Source organism: Gavialis gangeticus, unplaced genomic scaffold (assembly GCF_001723915.1).
Source record: "Gavialis gangeticus isolate Ggan-Ray unplaced genomic scaffold, GavGan_comp1, whole genome shotgun sequence".
Classification (NCBI taxonomy): domain Eukaryota; kingdom Metazoa; phylum Chordata; order Crocodylia; family Gavialidae; genus Gavialis; species Gavialis gangeticus.
The window spans coordinates 22,514,596-22,534,611 of NW_017729011.1; the positions used below are offsets into that span (position 1 = coordinate 22,514,596).

Consider the following 20,016-nt stretch of genomic DNA (forward strand, 5'->3'; position numbering starts at 1 on the left):
TTTTGTTGTTCTCCCGCCCTGGCGGGGCGTTGGGCTAGAAGATCTACTAGGTCCCTTCCGACCCTAAATCTATGAATCTATAAACCCCTCCCCACTTAAACAGCCAGAAAGAAGAAGATGGGCTTTGCAGAGCACCAAGAAGGTTAAGAGATCTGAACCCGGGCAAGTCAAGCAAGGTCCAAAATCAAGCCCTCACAAAGAGTACTCAGCTGCCGCCTCCAGATCAGACTCTTTGGCTATCTCAAAACAGAGTTTTATGGCCTGTGGAGAAAATTGATCTGTCAGGTAACCAAGGCCAGAAGTAACTCATAGGAAAAGCACTTTGGAAAAATACTGTGTGAAGCTTTATTTCTTGCTTTGGAAGAAGAAAGAAAGAAAGGATACAAGCTAGAAATGCCCTGGAGGTGTAACTGTGGAGAGCACATTGCCACAATCTAATCACCAAGTGGCAAAAACATGGCAGGACAGTGCCTGCATCAGGGAGGAAACATTGTAGGATTCCTATCTAGGTTAAAAACAAATAACAAAACCCAAAAATACCTTCCCACCCTTCTCTAGCCTCCCCATACCTATCATAGCAACTCTCTCTCACAGAGCTGGGATCACATCCCCATCCAGGCTGACACCTTCTTTCCCAAAGCCCCGGAGACTGGGTTCAGAGACATCTCACATTGCCAAAGCCAGCAGATTTCTGCCAGATGGGAGAGGGGAAGCTGAAATGCTGAAGATCCAAGTTGGGGAAAAGAGAAGGAGCCTTCCAGCTAGGTGCTGATCAGTGAATATGACCCACGAAGGCCATGGAGATGCAGCAAATCTTTGCTCAACTCAGGGCTGGTAAAGGGTTGCACAATGTCTCCGGCTTCAGCACTTGAGCTCAAACCTTTTGCCTGTATGCAGGAGTTTCAGTCTGGCTAATAAAGGCAATCATATTGCTCCAAACGACAGCTACCACCTGGATCTCTGCTGCTAATGTGGCTACAGGGAGAGAGGACCATGAATTGTCCAGCGCAACAAAGCACCCGTCATCCTAAGCACTCAACTCCGGGGAGCTGGGCAGTCAACAGCACTGGGTAACATGCCTGTTACATGCACCCAGGAGTGGAAAGAACCATAACTGGGAGGAAACGGAGTTGCATAAATAAACTGCCATCTGCCAGCTCTTGCCGGTCCCTTTTCGGAACGCCATGCTGATATGAAAAAAAAAGCCACACAGCATATACTAGCCATTGCAAACGGTTTTATCTCGACAAATAATGTTTACTGGTATGGGCTGGAACCCTTGGGCTCAGGAGGTGTTAAAAACCCTTCAAAGGTTAGCAGTCAAGAGAGGAAATTTTAAGACCATGGCATGAAAACTTGTTCAGCAGCAGGCGGGGGAAATTACACCCCACACATTCACTCCTGTAGCCCGATGGAGTGACAAGCCACTGAGCAACTAGGTTGTTAAGACAAATGGCTTTAATGGTTTCTACAACCACATCAGACCTTTCAGCTGTTCTGCCTGTGTTCAGGAATCAGGAGTTGAAAGCACAGTTAGCAAGAGCCATTTGTTAATGCCTGGCTGGCCCTTGGGGAGAGAGTCATCGTCAGCTGTTTAGAAATTACACTTTCAAAACACTTTTGGATGCCTCTCTCACTCTCTCAAGTGTTTGATATTCAAGGGAGGGTGGGTGAAATACTCCTACTAGTCTGATGCTCTTTTCCCATTGGATTGATGGGTAGACTCCAGGCACAAATCTAGTTATGCACTGATTAGAACAAAATTTCAAAGTGGAGTTCCATTTTATCAGTTACTTTGGCTAAAATAAATAAATAAATAAAAAATAAAAAAAACCACCTCTCTGAAAAGCTTAAAGTTTACCTTGAAAAAAGTGCTTTAAACAAAGGGCTTGGAATAACTCGGGGTCAGTTCACAGCTTCTCCCATTCAGCCCTTCATCTTTTCAAGGCGGCTCCATTAAGCCGCAGGGAAAGAAGAGGGGCCGTTTCAGAGCAGGCTGTAACAACTGACTCCTCTCCATGCACATTTATGATTCCCTAGGAGAACTGGTTTGCCCCAGGGCAGCCGGCCAGAATACCCCCCCTCCTTCTCAGCGGAGCTGCATACACAGGACGTTATTATCTTGCAAAATGCTTCGGAGAAGAAATCCACATATCCGGTCTTTCAGAGACATCAACCGCACATGAAACAAGATCTGAGCACAAATATTGACATGTCCTAAAGCCTGCCGGCAGCTCCCTGCCCAACACAGCAGCCTTCAACCTGCACCGCTGCAGCGCTGTATGGAAAGCACGTACTACAGCTCTTGTTGTGCCTCCTCCGTGTTTATATTTGTTTCCTGTTATGTGCTCCCTTCCTAAAGGTCCTTCCTGCACCATTACATCACCTCACAAGAGAGCGGAGGGATACAGTTGAATGTATTTAAGGAGCCCCCACTTCAGCGAGATGGTCTCTGAGTGCATGCAGCAGCCAGCCTCCCTGAAACCACAGAGGAAGTCCAGTGTCCAAGAACAAGTTAGGATGCACACCGCAGACACAAAGCACCCACACAAGCACCGGCGGCGCAGTGACGTTGCACAGGTTATAGTGTTATGAACTCAGGTCAGCCCTTCGAAACACAAATCAATGCAAGGTGGCTGACACGGGATCTATTGCTTTGTATCCAGGAGCCAAACTACGCCAATCTCTTAGATACCTCACACCCCAAAGAAAGGCGCAAGTTTTGAACACTGGGGAAGATGCAGGTTTCCCATTTCTTTAGCATTAGATATAATACCTCACACCCGAGGTAGTACATCATTATTTTTTTAACTAAGTGTATTTTCCTGCACTGGATCTCCAGCCATCAAATTCTTTCAGGCCTGAAATTATTACCATGGGTCTAAGTCACTGGCTGCAATCTCTCTGGAAACAGTTTGTAAACCATATCTAATTTCTACCATCACCTTATAATAGAGTCTAAACCCACAGCAACAATCATGGGTGTTGAACATGGTAATACAACCAGGTACTGCACAGTACCCATTGTTGAAGAAGACGAAACATCTTAAATACTCTATTCATTTGCTGGAGGAACAATCTTCCCTCTTTTGTTGCTTGTGTGAACAGCGAAGGAGATGGATCAAATCTCAGATCTGGCTGCCAATTCAATTACCAAGAAGGGGCATGGACATGGACAAGGGTAAAGAAATAGAGTGGGAAAGCAATCAGCACAGCAGGGGTGGGGGGACTGCCTGCATAAGCTCAGCAAGCTGAACTAGAGTTGAAGAGATCGGTACCATTCCTCCACAGATCACCTGCAATTGCCGGTTCGTATTCTCCCTCTGCATCTTACCTGCCACCTTCACTTCGCCATTCACTGGAATCAAATCCCAACACAGACCAGGACTAAGGAGAGAATGGGACCTAATATTCGTTGTTGTATTACCATTTCCCCTCCCCCAGATACAAATCCCACCTGCACCACTATGCAAAGGGAAGCCAACAGAATACCAGTAGCTTCATTACTGTTGCAGTGGCTCCTTTTTCTCCCTCCAAAAACACCTTTTCTATAACAATTTTTCCACCGACCAGGGCGCCCAAGTCATTCAGGGAACAAAAGCCAAGTGGTCTCAGGTCCCAGAAGGCCAGGAGTTCACCAGACCAGCAACGAGAAGCAGCAGCATCCTGCATTTCTTAATCTTGGCCCTTCTGGCTGCTTAGCAAGTGGCAGAGGGAGGTGCCCAAGGTGATCCCAGGCACATGACCTGAAAGCCCCAGCCCCAGTACTGCAATTGGTATTGCACACTCATCCACAGAGCAGGCAGCAGACTGTGTCTGGAGCTCAGTCAATGGCACAATATCATTCCCACCCACCTAGACATGCTCTTGCATGGGAAAGTCCATCAGTCAGACCTTTAAAGCCCACTTCCAAAGGAGGGACTAAGGCATGGAAACGAGGCGATGGAAGAGATTCGCACTGCCCCACCAAGGATGCAGAAGAAAGGGCCCAAACAAAATAAGAGTCTGATTGCTACAGTGGGCTGAGCTGTCATCAGTATTTTGTGGTTTTTGTTCTAATTTACCTGCTTGCAGCTTCTGGTTACACGAGAACATGTCTCATGAGGCTCCATGGCGTAGAACCACTAGATCAGACAATGAGGAGATATGCCCCTTCCACCGAAGGACACATCACCTATTAAACTGAGACTTGCACTTGGACAGAAAGTCAAGACCAGAGCACCCATTCCTGGTATCAGAGCAGAGGCAGACAGTACAACTTACCATGGATCCACCCCTCCCAGCTCATGCCACCAGTGAGGTAACTACACAAGTCCTGATGCCTTGCTTTTGGGATGCATGCCTTTCCTTGCCTCTTTTCCAACTGGGACTTCCATGTGCTAATAAATATCACATGTGTTGCTAGTTTTTCCTTGCACAGCAATATATGTGAAGCCACCTATCCTGAAATGATTCTTTCCAAGCAAATGCCAAAGAAGTCAAGCCCAACGTGGACAGTAACTACATTTGCATTGGAAGGCTGCATTGCCATACATTGCATCCCGGGAAATATACAGTACATGATTCAAAGGGGAGCTAATCTATTTGTGCTGTGAAGGAAGAGAGTGTTGATGGGTTGAAAGGTGGAAAATAAAGAGGAGGAAAAACAGCATACAAAACAGAATAAACAGAACAAGTGAATGACTGACACCTTCATGCCTGCAGCAATTTGGGAACTTGGCTTCCTGACTAATTCCAGCACAATATAGACCAATCTCTTACCTTCTCAGAAATGGCTCATTTCTCTATGTACATTAGAGCTGCATGCCAAGAGGAAGAGGCTGCAGCATTTTTGCATGCAAGTATTTCTTTGTGTGAACACACACGCCAGTTATTCCTCAGCTGTGAGACCCTGGCATCCCCTATCCCAATTATCAATATAGTGCTAATACACAATGCCCATTGTGGTAACAGCACTGTAAATAAGCTGCCTTTTAAATACTGCACAGATACTGTGCAATGCAAGTTAACAGTGTTGAGTAGCAGCACTGGAGCCTGGTAGCTACCAGCCAGATAGGTTTTGGGTTTAAAAAAACCCCACAAACCAGCACACACCAGGAGTACTTATAAAAAATTGAAAGGAACTGGCTTTGTTCTGCTCTTGCTACCTAATTTACAATGAAACTTTGGGATTTGGGTGGGTTTTTTAATCTATGAAAAGAATCCCATCCCCCTCCCCCCTGCCCTAACAAAGCCTTGATGGCACTAATCCGTGCCTTGTATCTTAACAAATTGTGCTGCTCCCCCCACCCATCTAAGCCCCATGCACCACTGCAGTCCTGCAATACCTTTGTCCGACATCACTCCCCAAGGATCCCATCCTCCGAGCTGGTAACAAGGGGCTGACCCCATGGACATCCTCTGTTGTTGCTGCCGGGACAGTTTTTACATGCGAATTGATCTCTGATGGGGAATTCTTCAGCTTGGCTCTCGCCATCCTAAGAGCCTCCTCTTTTCCCCCTGAACTCTCTCATACATAGCAATCCTCGTACTGCATGCAATTTACAGCTCTCGGCACGTACCATCTCCCTCCCCTAGTCACTCTCCCCACTTGCAGCTGCTCAGTGGAACAATCCTACCCTGTAGATTTATTTTGGTAGTGAGGGGAATCAAGGAAAAGTCCACGGCTGGGCTGCTCTTCTGAATCAGGTGCCGTGCAGGAAAACAGGAGCAGCTGAAAAAACATTTGTAATGGAGGAGCACAGATAAGGGTTCCACCTAAACCACTCCCCTCAAAAAACCCAGATTTAAGTGATCAGACTATTCCTTGCCTTGGCAGCTGGCTAATTATGAAAGTGCATTTGTCTTCTCACTGCATGCAGGGAAGCAGAGCTGTGTTGGGTAAGGACTGGTAGAATTTTTCCTCTGCTCCTAAACTGGAAGGAAAGGCTATTTTCCCCTTTATTTTGGCGTGTAAAATGTCTGTGTGTGAATCTAATACTGGTAAATGACTGATGCTGAGTCTCAAGTCCTGGATCCACAGAGCATGCACAGCAGAAGAGCAGGTTTCTCCCACCTCGCCCTCCCTACGTGCCTCTGTCTTGACCACGTGGGACCACTGCTGTGGGGTGGAGGGCTAGATTTGTCCTCCACAGCAAATCTTGAGCTTTTCCAACTGAGATGACCACCGCCTATTGAACACTTATTGTAATGGTGCTTTCAGCGATATAAACACCTAATTGCTGAGAACTGAACTGACACTTAGGGGTGCATCAAAACTGCCCCTCACCTGCCAACTATTTTCAGTCCCTGCTGCCCTGACCTGAATTCAAATCAGTGACCTTGCAGATACATGGCCCTGCATCTCCCTTCCACTTTTGCCTGTACTGCTGCTGTTCGAATACAACTTAGAAGTTCTCATGCGGCCCTAAAAATAAATATCGTTATAATTAAGGGAGTTGCTCACATTCTAGGTTTCAGCTAGGCTGCTCCCATACTCGACAGCAGCCCTTATCTCCGTGCACTACACGAAGGCTAAGACTTGCCACCTGGCATTAAGATGTCATAAGCCACATGGACCGATGCTTTCAGCTCTGACGGGGCATGAAGGGCAAGTGAATGCATAATTGAAAGCCTCAGTACCAAGGCTACAGCCAAAAACCCAGTACCAAGGACAGCACTCACCCAGGGCACTCTGAACAGTCGCACGCTGCTCGCTTGAAAGGATACGGGATAACAAGAGTAAAGACGCCCCATCCCATCCTGTTCGGTGCACACGTGTGGCCATCAGTGATTGCTCAAACCCAACAGATCTGCTCAAGTCAAGCAGCGTTCAGCTCCCTGCAGGGGGGTGCAGAGAGGATGGAGCTGGGCTGGTCTCAGTCAGGGCAGACGGCAGGACAAGGAGCAATGGACTCAGGTTGCAGCAAGGGAGGTTTAGGTTGGATATTAAGAAAAACCTTCTCACTAGGGGGCTGGTGAAGCACTGGAACGGGTTACCCAGAGAGGTGGTGAAATCTCCATCCTTGGAGGTTTTAAGGCCCAGCTTGACAAAGCCCTGGCTGGGATGATGTAGCTGGGACTAGTCCTATTTGGAGCAGGGGATTGGACTAGATGCGACTTCCTGAGGTCCCTTCCAACTCTCATTTTCTATGATTATATGATTTTAAGTACTCAGATAGATGCACCCTCCAAAGGCAGCACCGTGGGAAATGTTTGCAAGCAAATGGCACCCTTGCTTCTGAATCCCTGCTGTGCCAACACACAAGCAAGATGCTTGGGGCACTGTGTTGCAGGAGATGCTCTTTTAGAGAAGATACAAAACCAGCTTGGGCTAATTAGAAAGCTCACCGCATCATTCGGCCGAGTAGGAATATTACTTCATTATCCTGGCTTAATTTCCACTCCAAATTCTACTGGGCCCACCCTTGTCCTTCAAGGGCAGACCAAGCTGCTCTTCAACATTGTGCCCAGTGCAGTTAAACAGGTGCTGCTGTACTCCAAGGAGCAGATGCTGTATACTGCCGGTCACAATAATACCTGTATACGCAACTGGAGCCCCCAAAGCTGAAAAAAGATGGATTAGGCCAGAAAACAGGAGTTTTGTTTTCACAAAAAAGTTTACATTTTTCTTATGGTTGTTCAGGGAGAGAGGAGATTCGCACTCTTTTCCAAAGATCTGGCCTCGAAGTGGTATACTTGCCTCTCTGTGCACATATGGGTTTTTTTTTTTGAAAGACTGACACTAGGACTTTGGCATTTGACTGTTCTACAAAGTATCAAGTAAAATTATAAGAGAAAAATGTAAACCCTCACTGACATGAGCGGACTACTAAATTTAAGTCTTAGTCATTATTATTCCCATTATTTTGAGGAAAAAAGAGGCTATTTCTCATGGATACAGAGGAAAGTGTGTGGCAGCCTGGGAGCAGAAGTGGAATACCAGCTCTCTGCTAACCATCACATCATATGCCTTCCCCAAACCATTGCTCCCTAACAGTATTTTGCAACTGAGGGCTGATTTAAAAAACCCATTTAAAATATAAAGCAGACACACAAAACATAAGGGTGGTTATAGATGTGCCAGCTCTTACTCAGAATTTGATCTTTCGATCTCTCAGCCTGATTCATTGTCTAAATAAATTCACTTCCCAACAGGAATATTTGTTCCAGGGTACATGGTTTGGCCATATTTGATTACTCCATTTTTGATGCACGGAAACCATGTATTATTTATATGCTAATCTTGATCGTCTTTGCCATTAGTCTCTTGGCACAGCATTGTACCCAGTGCAGTTTCTGATCGATCAGTCCATCTGTACAAGTTATCTGCATTCTGGCATGTGATAATATGTTCATTTTCATGGTGCAAAGGGTATTTTCACATGCGTAAGTGTACTTCCCACTGTGCTTCTAGTCGATATAAAAGCATTTTCAGGAGAGAAGATTCCTCGTAGTCTACAAGCACAGAATTATTTTTAGTTTCAAAATGAGTTAAGAGATAAAAGGATAACGTACCATTCAGCTCTCTAGGAGGATCTCCTTTACCACGTTATGATATTTCGCTACAACCCCAAGGGTGTCTCTGCACACGCGCTCCCCAGTCCCCATTATTCTTTATGATCCTGCCTTAAAGGATAGGAACAAAAATGATCAGTAGGCTGGACTCAAAGAAGCAGCTGGAGGAACTTCCCACCTCTTTAGTCTCTGTGGGAAAAAAGCCTCTTCTGTCCTTAGCGTTATAAAAGCACACCCCAAACGGCAGGGAAGAAAAGGATCCTGGATCACGACAAGCAGCAAGCAAAGCTCTGTGCTGTACCAAACAGCACTTATTTATGCAGAGGGACTAAAGAGGTCAACCAGAGCTGAGGGAAACCTCTCTCTCCGGTTAAATAATGCTGTCTGAAATGGCGTGAAGATTGCTCCCAATTGCTCCAGATTGACTGCCTGTTTTCTGTGCTAGGCTTTGCAGAGGAAACCAGCATCCCCCTCTGTGTAATGAGGTGTCAAGTCCCGGCTTTTACCTGGAGGTGGAAAGCCACATTTTCCATCAGGGTCAACTTTACAGCGGGTTTGCCCCATCTTCTGCTGCATCAATACTCATAGCTAGAAGGGGAGAAGTTCAGAGGAAATGTGGAAAGCAAAGCTTCCCCACTACCCACCTGGCAGGGAGGATGCTAGGTCACTGCGTGAGAAGGCACTGCAGGAAAAGGAAGATACGCTTTCAGCCATAAGGCAGAGAATGAAGTTGTATCCAGCAGAAATATTGTAGCTGACTGGTTTTACTGGAGATTGTGTGATGTTCTCAAAGGAAGGATAAGGAACCTGATACAACCACCTATGATTTGTTATATCCATAGCCAGAATTAAACAAATACATCGCTCAGTATATCAGAAGCAAGTGGTCCTATGAGGGTTGTAAAACACTGGGCCTCAGTACCCAAAATATATTACCTACAAATCACAAGTGAATGCTGCATGCCTAAGTCAGCCTGACACATTAATACCGTCACTATCAGTGGCATAAAATGAAGCACTGTGTGAAAGTGGCCTGTTCACAGTGCACTCTCCGGCAGGATGTGAACCGAATAACACACACACTCAATAACTTCCAAGCCTGAATAAAAATATCATTGACACAGAACTATCGGACCTGAGTAAAACCCAAATATCTTTCTTCAAGCCAAGGATTTGATGCACCATTGCACTTTTGTAAGCCCACCACAAACTGCTGCTCTCCATTGCAACATCTGTATTGATAACCTGAGACCACTGCAGCCCCGGTAGGATGGAGCAATGGGATGGCATTGTTCGGAAAAAGCGACAGTGGCAAGAACAGATTCTGGAAATATTATTAGAAAGGAAAAGAATTTTTCCTAAGCCTTAATTGAATCCCCAGCAAGTGCATCGTTCAATATTTTTCTTTTATCTAAGTAACTTCCAATATTGGCTGTCAAAACCCCTTCTGTGCAGTCATTCAACATATTATTAATAAGTGTGATCATCAAGTATGCTGGAGCTATTCAAGGAAATGGGAAGGCTTTTTTTTTAAAAAAATGACTATGACAAATCTGGTATGTTGAGATCCTATCTAAAGCTCTGCATGAGAGCCGCTCTCTGAAAAATAAGCCAATAAAGTACCTTTCAAATAATTTTTAAAAAATATGGATATATCTGGCAGGCATATACCCAGCATTAAAAGTTTTTTAAGCAGCAACAAAGCAACTGTTTTCCTTTGCAAGCTAGTGGTATATTTTGCTAGAAAACTTTTGTGCAACTGAATTAATCAGTATTTAACTTGTGGGTGTTTAATATTGTTCTTGCATCTGCTTATCCATTGAGGTTGGTTGGGTTCTTTGTCTGCAGTAAAAATACACTGCGGCACTTAAAAAAGAGATGTTCCATACTTGAGCTGTTAGGATGCTTTAGTATAACTCCCTTGGGATTGAAATCTCACTTTGTACACCAATTGCACTGTAAACTTAACGATCTAGGTGGATAATGGGATCATGTCTCTATGAACTCTATGTGACAGACAGCATGAGAATACAGGGCCCTCAGGTAGGCTGTGATAACAAAAACTCCAAAACCCTCACGTGGGACTTCAGGTCTTGGCGGGGAGGTTGACTTAAAGCAAGCTGTAGTGCAGATTTCTAGTGAAGGTTTAATAGCATTTTTCAATCAAGCAGTGGGTTTGTAGCAAAAAATCCACTCCAGCGGTACAGGAAACTCCAGCCTGGATTTTACCTACAAACAGTCCCAGGAGGGAACCTGCCAGTTAACTCAGGAGCTGATCCAAAAAGCCCACTGAAATCATTGAGCGGACTCCCATGGATTAACATGGGCTTTTGATGATGGCCCAGCTCTACAGCTCTCTCTGTCTGATGATGCATATGGTATACGGCAGATGCGCACTCTCACCTGAAACGTTTGCAATTCTCTTTCCACGGCCAGCCCGACGAAGTAAGAGTGCTGTTTTAAATCATAACCCCCCACACAGCAGAAAACATTTACAGAGAACCAGAAAGCACAAAAATACCTATCTGGTTTCATAGAGCAGGTTTTCCAAAGACTTTAGCAGACTCTACTAGTGTCAAGAACAGATATGGACTGGGGCGGGGGGTTGCCTTCCTCTGCGGTGAGAAGACATGGCCCTCTTCCTGGGATTTCTTGAGCCTATATTAGCAACCTTTATAGCAGCAGAACATGGGCTGCTGCGGTCCCCCTGCTTTACCGGTGGCAGGTTCAGGTGTTACATCTTCTGTCATGTCAGGGTTGATTGTATCTAGTCCAACCCCCTGCCCAAAACAGGATCAGCCTTATCCAAACCACTGATGCAATGGGTTTGTATGGGATGGTCTGCACAGGGCTGATCCTTTCACAGGCAGAGGGTTGTACTAAATGACCACCGGAGGTCCCTTCCAGCCTGATTTTCCTACAGTTCTATGAAATCTCTGCACAGATGACCACAGTTGCTATCAATCTTCCTTGTTGCATTTGCATAGTGTTCACTGAGGACCTGGAGCCCTGGTGCCCGCATGCCCGGTGCAAGACTGCGTGCCATTTGATTTCCATCACAAGCTTACGTGTGTAGAAAATGCAGCTTACCTACGCATGCAAAGTTTGGACACATGAATATATTCATAGATTTTAAGGCCAGATGAGGAATAGCCATGTCTAACACCCTGCACAACATGGGGTGAAGACTCCTCAGTAATTCCTGTATCGAGCATCCTTTTTCTGCAAGCTGAAGAGGCAGACCCCTGCCTGTCCTCTTAACAAGTCCAATGAAAGTTGAACCCACACTTAACAGTAGGTTTTAACCCAGGAGTTTTTACCCCTTTTGCAGCAGAGACCACACCAATTCATTTTTTGGCTCATTTCAAAATTCAGGTGTGCCCAAACCATCACTGGAAGTTGCACACTGCAGGGATAATGAGGACACGCTAGAGGGATGCCTGGGACTCCTCCCTGGGCTCTGAGGACGGCTGTGTATTCCTGTTACTTGCCTTGTAAAAACTGATAGTATTGATCTAAAATCGGTTGGAAAGCCTCTCCGTTTTCTTCTCGTTACCCTGAAGAGCAGCTTTTGCTGGCATGTGGCCACCAGTATGTGCAAGTGACTGCACTATTCAAATATTTCAGGCAACAAGAAAAAGACTTTTTTTTTTAAATGATGAGAGAAGATTGAAAACGAAGGCATCAAGTCTGGACAGTTAAGCACTCCTTAGAAAGAAGGGAAATAAGACAGAAGTTGTTTGGTTCCTCCCAACAGCTGTTCACTGAAACCAAGAAACTGCCCAGTTACCAGGGCCCTGGCCTTGGGTGAAGAAAGCACCCCTAAAAAAGCCCTAAATGATGGAGCTAAGTGCAGAGGGGCAGTTCCTGAAGGACAATTCCCATGAATTTTGTCATCATGTTGCAGTTAAAGGTGTCAGTGGGGACAGCCGCTATCAACATCAGGCAAAGCCAGTCACTTTATTCAGCACAGCATCCTGAAAACAACAGTTGTATAAGCCTGCCGTCAAGAGCAGATAGGGATCAACATTAAAAATGGATGAGACTCAGGCCTGGTTTATGAGTCAGCTAAACAGCACTTCTGCGAGTTTGGAGGAAATAAAACAGAAAGAGAGCCCGCACTTTGACAACTCAACTGGAATTCACTCCTGCAAAAGTGTTGTTGACTGCTAAGAAGGTGGCTACGCAGGCGAAACGTCTCAGCCCTTTGCCAACTTACTGAACCATCATACCTGCAAACATGTTTGCTCCCAGGTGCTGCTCAGGTGGCTCCTATCCAAGAGGGTGTAGGATAGCACCAGCTCCCACCCCAGAGTCAGCTTGCACACAGGCTTATCGCTTTAGACAGGTCTGTAATTAAGGGCCACCTCTGCAGAGAGGAGTCTTTCATCAGAAGTTACCGAAGCAAGTCTCACTTTGGATGTGGTTTTAAGCTCAGTTGCCTTCAAGGAAGCTGAAAGTTTGGACAAGCCAATGAATGAGTTGTAGGCTGCAGCACTCCTTGTGTGATCAAAGCAATTGTCACCTGGGATAACATTTTCAGAAGTGCCCAAGTGCCTTGGAAATTCATGGCCACGTCATTCTGGTGCCAAGTGCCCCCATCCCCAGCCAGAAGTCGTGTGGCCAGGTTGACGTGGTGCCTTGGCCATGTTGAAGACAGTGCCAATGAGCCTGTCCCCAAGCAAATTAACCTTGCTGAAGCACAACACAAACACAAATGTACAGCTATTCTGATGGGGAGCAGTGTGGTACATTTGAGGGCACTGGGCCTGGGAAGTCAACGCAATTACATGGCCTAGGCTCCATATCAAAACCGACTGATGCTTTTGAAGGCAGAAGTTTCTAATAGGGTGGACAGAGGGTCCCTGAATCATTGAGAAAACAAATTTTAGACTGTGCTGCTAGGAAGAATGGAAATCCTTAAGGAAAGGTTACATTTCTACAGGTCTTTACCAAATAATTGAAGGCTTACTGCAGTACACTAGTAACAATTTTCAGCTTTGAGCAATCAAGCTCAAGCCCAAAAGCACTGCACCACTCTGAAGCATCACCTTGCAACCGTATGCTTTAGCTGATTGTAAGGACCTGATAAAACAGCTGCACACAGGTTATCTCTCCGCTCATGTAAAATCCCCAGCACCCCTACAGCCAATGAAGCCCAGAAGCAACAAAGTGGAGAAAAGTGTTGCAGAAGGGGAGAAATGGGACTGAGCAGCATTACACAGCAAAATGCTGAACCACCTCCTAGCTCAAATTTCCACTGATAAAAGGCCAACTTCTGCAGAGTTTCAACCTGCAGTATTCCAGGACAGGATACATCTATGCCTTGGTGCCTGAACTGCAGATCACAAGATCGATAGGCAATATCTTCAGCCGTGCTGAATGTCCTGCAACAGCTATTCAGAAGCTGCCTTGCTTTGCATAAGAACCCTGCATTCATGCAATTAAAAAAATGAATGGATAAGGGGTTTTGTTCCCTCTGCATACCATTTATTAACGGAAAAAACTAAAGTCACTGAGCATCTTAGATTGCAGTGGACACCATTACTTTGCTTCTTCCTTCGCACTATACCACGGTATTTACGAAAATTATAGCTACGCTTTCAGCATCCAGCATGGGCACATGCTTCACACCTGTTTGCTGCATGAGATTATTTTATCTTCCTTATCCTATGTGTTCCTTTCTCCCTCAGTGGATGCTATAAAGAAACTAATTTGTGTGTGTTGCTATACACACACAATTAATCACTTCATACACACAGACAAACACCCATGTGTACACACACACAAACTAAATCCCACACCAGGTTGAAACCCGCCACCTTCCCCAATCTGTGGGGATGTCATCATTTCCATGACAAGCAATGGGCTGAGAAATGTCTAATTTAGCCAGGCTCTCCGGGCTTCTGCAGAATGAAAGAACCCCCTCCCCCCACCCCACATTTGAGGATCTGGTGGAGTTGGGGTGATGTTGTGCCCATGATAGTCCAGGAAAAATGCAAGAGGCAAGGATTTTTGTGGGTGACATCTTTCACTAAAGCAATAGGATGATTGGGAGAGATAAAGACAAGCTTTCCAGCACAAAATACCCTTGCTCAGGTCTCTCTTAGAAAAGTTGGAGAGCACAAGCAGAGAAGAAACCAAAACACCACCTGATTAAAACAGCTTTCCCATCCTCCCCATTCTGGATGCTGCTTGCAAGCACCTGCTTTGGCAAGCTGACAGATAAAGGATGGATCCACGCAGAGCCAGGGCTCCCTTGCCCCTGACCACACAGTGCACATGCATCCCTAATGAAGTGTGCAGGATATGACTGGACAGCTTAGCAGCCACAGCACAGAAGAGAAAGGAACTTTATGCAGTGCCCAGAAAGGCAGATCCCAACCAAAGTCCTAAGTTGCCCCACAGGGGTGATGCAAAATCTGCCCGCACATCCTATATTTTGTGCAAATAGTGAACATTTGGGGAAACAAGCTAAAGGACAAAGATATGGAGCTGAGCTGCCCAGAAGGTATAGCCGACCCGTGATTCTCAACAGCACAGACCAACACAATTCTGCTACTGCTGCAGATGTGAAGGAGAGAGAGAAACCCTCCAGGAGGAGGGAAGCGCACGACAGAGCTTTGACCCAGCTTCAAGCAGCCCCAGGCAAGCCTATAACACCGTCTCAAATGCCTGTTCAAAGGATGGAACGTGAACTGCATTTAAATGTGAGCTATGCTTGACAGCTTGTGCTTGCTACAGCACCAGCACGACCCTTCACACTTTTCCAGGGGTTTCAGCAAAAGATCACAGCAGGTAATGGAAAAAATTCCCCATCAACTTCTGGGGCTCCTGGATTACGGGCGTGTCTCGTGCCAAATCCATACCTGAATGAATGCAAATGGTAACGGGCTTTGCAGAGCCGAGCAACGGCACGATGAAGCTGTGCAGCGACTCCTTTGCTCATGCTGACTATGCTCAGATACATTGATATTTATTATTTGTGTTCCTGTCACACCACAAGGCTGCCATCAAGACTGAGAGGCTATTTTGTTTGGCTCTGTATAAATATAAAATTTAAAAAAAACAGCTCCTCCTCCCAGAGAGTCTGAACAGGAATGTGATGTGACAGACGGGCAGAGAAGAGGAAGGAGAAGGAGAGGGAAGGCAGGAGTAATTGCACTGGCACCTGGGGTTATTTGTACAAGATTAACTAAGGGTCTCTGGGTGGCAATTGGCCTCGGTGAACCCATAACTCAAGAAAATGGAACATCAATTATCCCAGGTGTCTGTGCTGTTACTAATAAGCTCTGCAAAGTGCAGAGGCAGACAAGGAAGCACAGATAAGGTACCCAAGGAGCTGAACTAACTCATATCACTGTACTGGAAAGTGTTCCCAAGCAGCTACTTTTTAAAGGGGGCTTGGCAGGGAAACATGCTGCCCCTTTTAATTTTAAAATATATATTTTAATTATTGAAAAGTGGAGTTTCCCCCTGTCCTCTACTTACCACCGTGCTTTGCATTTGTTCTCACTGGTTTTCATTCTCCCAGCAAACTGCTCAGGCACAGTCAACGCCTCTTGCACACCAGGACACTCAAAGTGCCGGTCAAAGGGATGTGTGCCCCAGGTCACATGCCTTCCACACCTGGGCCTTTTTTCCCCTTGACATTTGCCTTTTGAAAAGCCATGCCAGGCTTATTTACAACTAATTGATTTCACTTGTCATAATTATGCTTGCAAATGAAATCCCACAGTTTCCCCACCTGGGAATACAGGGGATAATGGTCCTTATCCCCCACTGATGAAGCACTTCCAAATCTAGGGGCGGAAACTTCTGAACAAAGAGCTGGGTACTGTCATTAAATTGGCATTAAAAACATGTTGGTATAAGTAAAGAAACCTTATGGGTTTCTGAAGTCTTGGGCATCTTACTAGGAGGGTGATTAACATGAGTGGTTGCTGCCAAAAATAAGCCATTGTAAAGACCTGGGTTCAAATAAAAAGACCTGCGTTAGCATTCAGTGGATTAAGCTTACTGTAGGTTTGAAAGCCAGGGGCTACATCTAAGAAGAACAATCGCCTCTGGGGAGTCTCACCCTGTTTTTCGGGAGTCTCCTCCTAGTAATGGCATCACGTAAGAGGGAGAGACTTGTCATGTCATGTACTGCACTTCTGTAAGGTGCTCGCAGCCTATGTGTATATGGTTGGCATGAAAGCAGAATAGGACTATAACTGGATGGTAAAAAACATGCAATAATGCCCTCCTGCTTGGGTGAAGCCTTGAGTAAATGGCACCCCACAAGACATACAAGCTATGGGGCCATTACCACCAGGCATCTAGGGTATGAAAGTAGCAATGAATAGGCCACGTTTTCCTCGCTGACTTATCCTAGTTACTCTTCTACGTCTTATTCTGCAAAGCCCTTGGAGACTCACTTGGAACAGAAAGGACTTGGCTCTTACGGTGTTTAATGGACTGCTACATTCTACTTATGTCCACTATTATTGTCCATTATATTTGATTTATGTTGTATTTGAGATCTGGGATTTCCATGACACTACTGTATTAAAAGGTGGAGGAGGGCCTTATGAACCAAACAACAATCCCTTGTCACTAGTCACAATTTTCCACAATGCAAATGATGTCTACCAGCACGGGCCAAGTTCCAGATAGCGTTAGTACTGCTTTTTTTTAGGGGTAAACACTTTCCAGCTTCCCAACCAGTGGACAATATAGAGCACCTTGTTGTCAAACCTAGTCACACGGACTGCAAAACATTTGCATCAGGCTGGCATGAGAGCCATCTCGCAGAGATCTCCTTACACCCGGCGTGGCCAAGCGAACACAGCACGAGTCTGGGGTTCAAGGATTCCCAAGTCTTCCTCCCTCTGTCACTAGCTGACCCTGCAGCACGGAGCAGATCGTTCCCCTCTCTCAGGTTTCCTGAGGGGAGGAACAAACACTTGCCAACCTCCTATAGCTGGATGATATAGGTGTAGTGGTCTGAGAGGTTTGGCCCCAAAGGGCTATCAAAGGGCAAGGCCCTGTGGTTTTAGTAATACTTCAGCACCTTGGAAAAGCAGAGCACCAAGTAAAGGGGCTAAGCTCCAGCAGCGGTGGCCTTAGGGCTGTTGGGGCCCCAGGCGAGACCTTAGAGGCTTAATTGTGATGACCTATAAGCAAGTTGGACATTTTCGATTTCAATTTCACTTTGCCCTCTGCATGAAACTTATTCATAAGCTGAAGAAAGAACAATGTTTTTAATAATTTCACCCCCCAAAAAAATTATTGCAAAATTTTGGGGCCCTGGACAGTCACCCAGTTTGCCTTCCCTTAAGGCCGCTACTGGTTTAATCTTCATTATGAACTGTTGGCCAACTAACTAACGGCTGACTTCTGCCCCTTTCCCCTCAAGCTGTGCTGAGAGGTCTCCCAGAGTAAAGCCTGAAGACTATTAATGTGATCTGAATTTCAGAAGTGCTCAGAAGCCCGTCATACATCAGGACCTCTGTGCAGCCAGGCCAACAGAGACCTCTCTCCGTGCTTTTCAAGCTTCGTGCATTCAAAATGGCTGGGGGAACATGCCATTGAGTGCAACACCTGTATGATCGCTTACTGAACTTGGCTTCCCTTGAATGAGCATTCATGAAAAACATATCCAGGGTCTGTACTGAGGATGCCTCTGGGTCCAGACCCAATCTCTTGTGCTGTTCTGCAGAACAATGCTATTTTACTCTTTTGGGGGAGGGAGGTGGTCCTGCTACCATTACAGAGGACCTCAGTGAAATTTTAATGGAAAAGCAAGGAGTCAAGAGCCAAGAAAGATTTAATGTGCCAGTCATTTGGCCACGCAGGAGTCTCAAACTAGAGCTCTGGACCTTTCACAAAGATCTAATATGTTGGAAACCATGAATGAGGCTGCAAGGCATATGTAGCAACAGCAAAGGGAGCTGGAAATTATAGGAGGCCTTTGAAGAACTGGGCTGATGAATCAGGGGGACTATTACAAAGAGTGAGAAAATATTTACAGGGCTTGCAGATGAGCTGCACAACCCCAGGGGAACGGCTTGTCCGCTAAAAGCAAAGCTTTTGATTTCATTTCCTTCCTTCTGCCTCCTCAGAATCCTCTGCACCAGCTCCCATACGTTACGTCGGGGGAGCAGGAGGGGAACATCTCATTTAGGGTCTTGCTAACAGTAAAACAATGCAAATACATGCTTAGGTGCCACATGTATACCAGCACATGCTGCACTAGAAAAGAAAAGCATTGCAAAGCTACATAATATGATCAGCATAGAGAAACCAGGACACGGAGCTTCAGTAGGTTTTGCAAGTGGGAAGACATGTTTTAAGCCATGACCTAAAAGGAGATGTGGTGTCGTGGTACTGGAGAGTGGTTCTAGGCACAGGGATTGTGAGCAAGAAGACTCTTGCACTATCTTAGTGGTAAGGCCTGATCAGGAATGGAGAAGGAGGATGTTAGCAGAGCCAGGCTGCAACTGCCATGCAATTCTGTGGGCACGTCCACGCTTCAAATTTACTATGCCAGAGCCCCCAACCATGCTAGGCTGCTCCACACGAGCAACTTCATGGACACTGTGCTAATGAATCTGTCTACAGCACCATATACTGCTTCCAGTGTGGCACTGTGAGTTTGCAAATACAGAATTGCACTGAGGGTCCCAAAGGGCTAGAGAGCATGGAGGAAAAGACACCCAGAACTACAATGCAGCTTCCACAAGGGCAATGCCTCAATATTCACCCAGAAGGATCAAATCTATAGGCAAAATGACAGCTCAGTCTCCAGGTCTCAACAGGCCTCTACTGGGGTACCCTACAAGACGTAGAATAGCTAGCTGAGCTCTTTGCAGACATCTCTCTCACTAGGAACCATCCCATGACTCCCAAACCCACAGGGAGTCAGATGGGCCCAGGTTGAGCTCCACCAGACGGCACACCGAGCAATACTGGTGTGAATTGCTACCAATACAAGTTTGCTCGCAGGGATGCTCTGACAGGTTTTCCAAATGCATTCATTACGGGATGGTAGAACTGGATCCGTTTAAATCTATTGGGCTGCAGGAGCCCAGCACATGGCTGAGGTCAGCTCTGGACTACAGAGGGTACATGGGTGCTCCACTTTCTAAACTAGCCCCAAAACTACCAGGGAAGTTAGTCATTATATAAGAGAGACATAAGAGCACTGTGCACTGAATGCATCACGGACCTGTCATCACACCCTTTACAAACCCATTTTTACCGCCTTCAGTCTGGCTCATCAACGATGCACACGGAGAACTGAGAAATGAGCCAGCTGGCTTGGGATTGCTTAAAATAAAATGGTTTTAAAAAGTAACAGAGAGAGCCCAACTTGTGTACTAGGTAAATCCCCCTGTGAGGTCATGGCAACTTGGCCCACAGCTACCTGGGTTTATTTTTAATGCATTTTACACCATTCCAGGTCAAACAGCAAGATCCCAAAGCTTTGCAACAAATCACCAGCTATTCCTTTTTTTTTTTTTTTTTTTTAAAAAA

General features: G+C 45.9%; 1 protein-coding gene across 3 annotated transcripts in view; it reads right to left on the bottom strand.

Annotated features, from left to right (window-relative positions):
• Window positions 1-20,016, bottom strand: part of KCNT1 (potassium sodium-activated channel subfamily T member 1) — a 218,196-nt gene that overhangs the window by 137,916 nt on the left and 60,264 nt on the right. The window contains exon 1 of one of the 3 annotated variants that reach the window (XM_019510829.1): window positions 5,328-5,519. The exons of the other annotated variants lie outside the window; for them this stretch is intronic. Within the exon in view, the coding sequence (XP_019366374.1) occupies window positions 5,328-5,476 (149 nt within the window). The 5' untranslated portion in view covers window positions 5,477-5,519. Of the gene's footprint in view, window positions 1-5,327; window positions 5,520-20,016 lie in introns of those variants that run through there. 3 annotated transcript variants of the gene reach the window in all.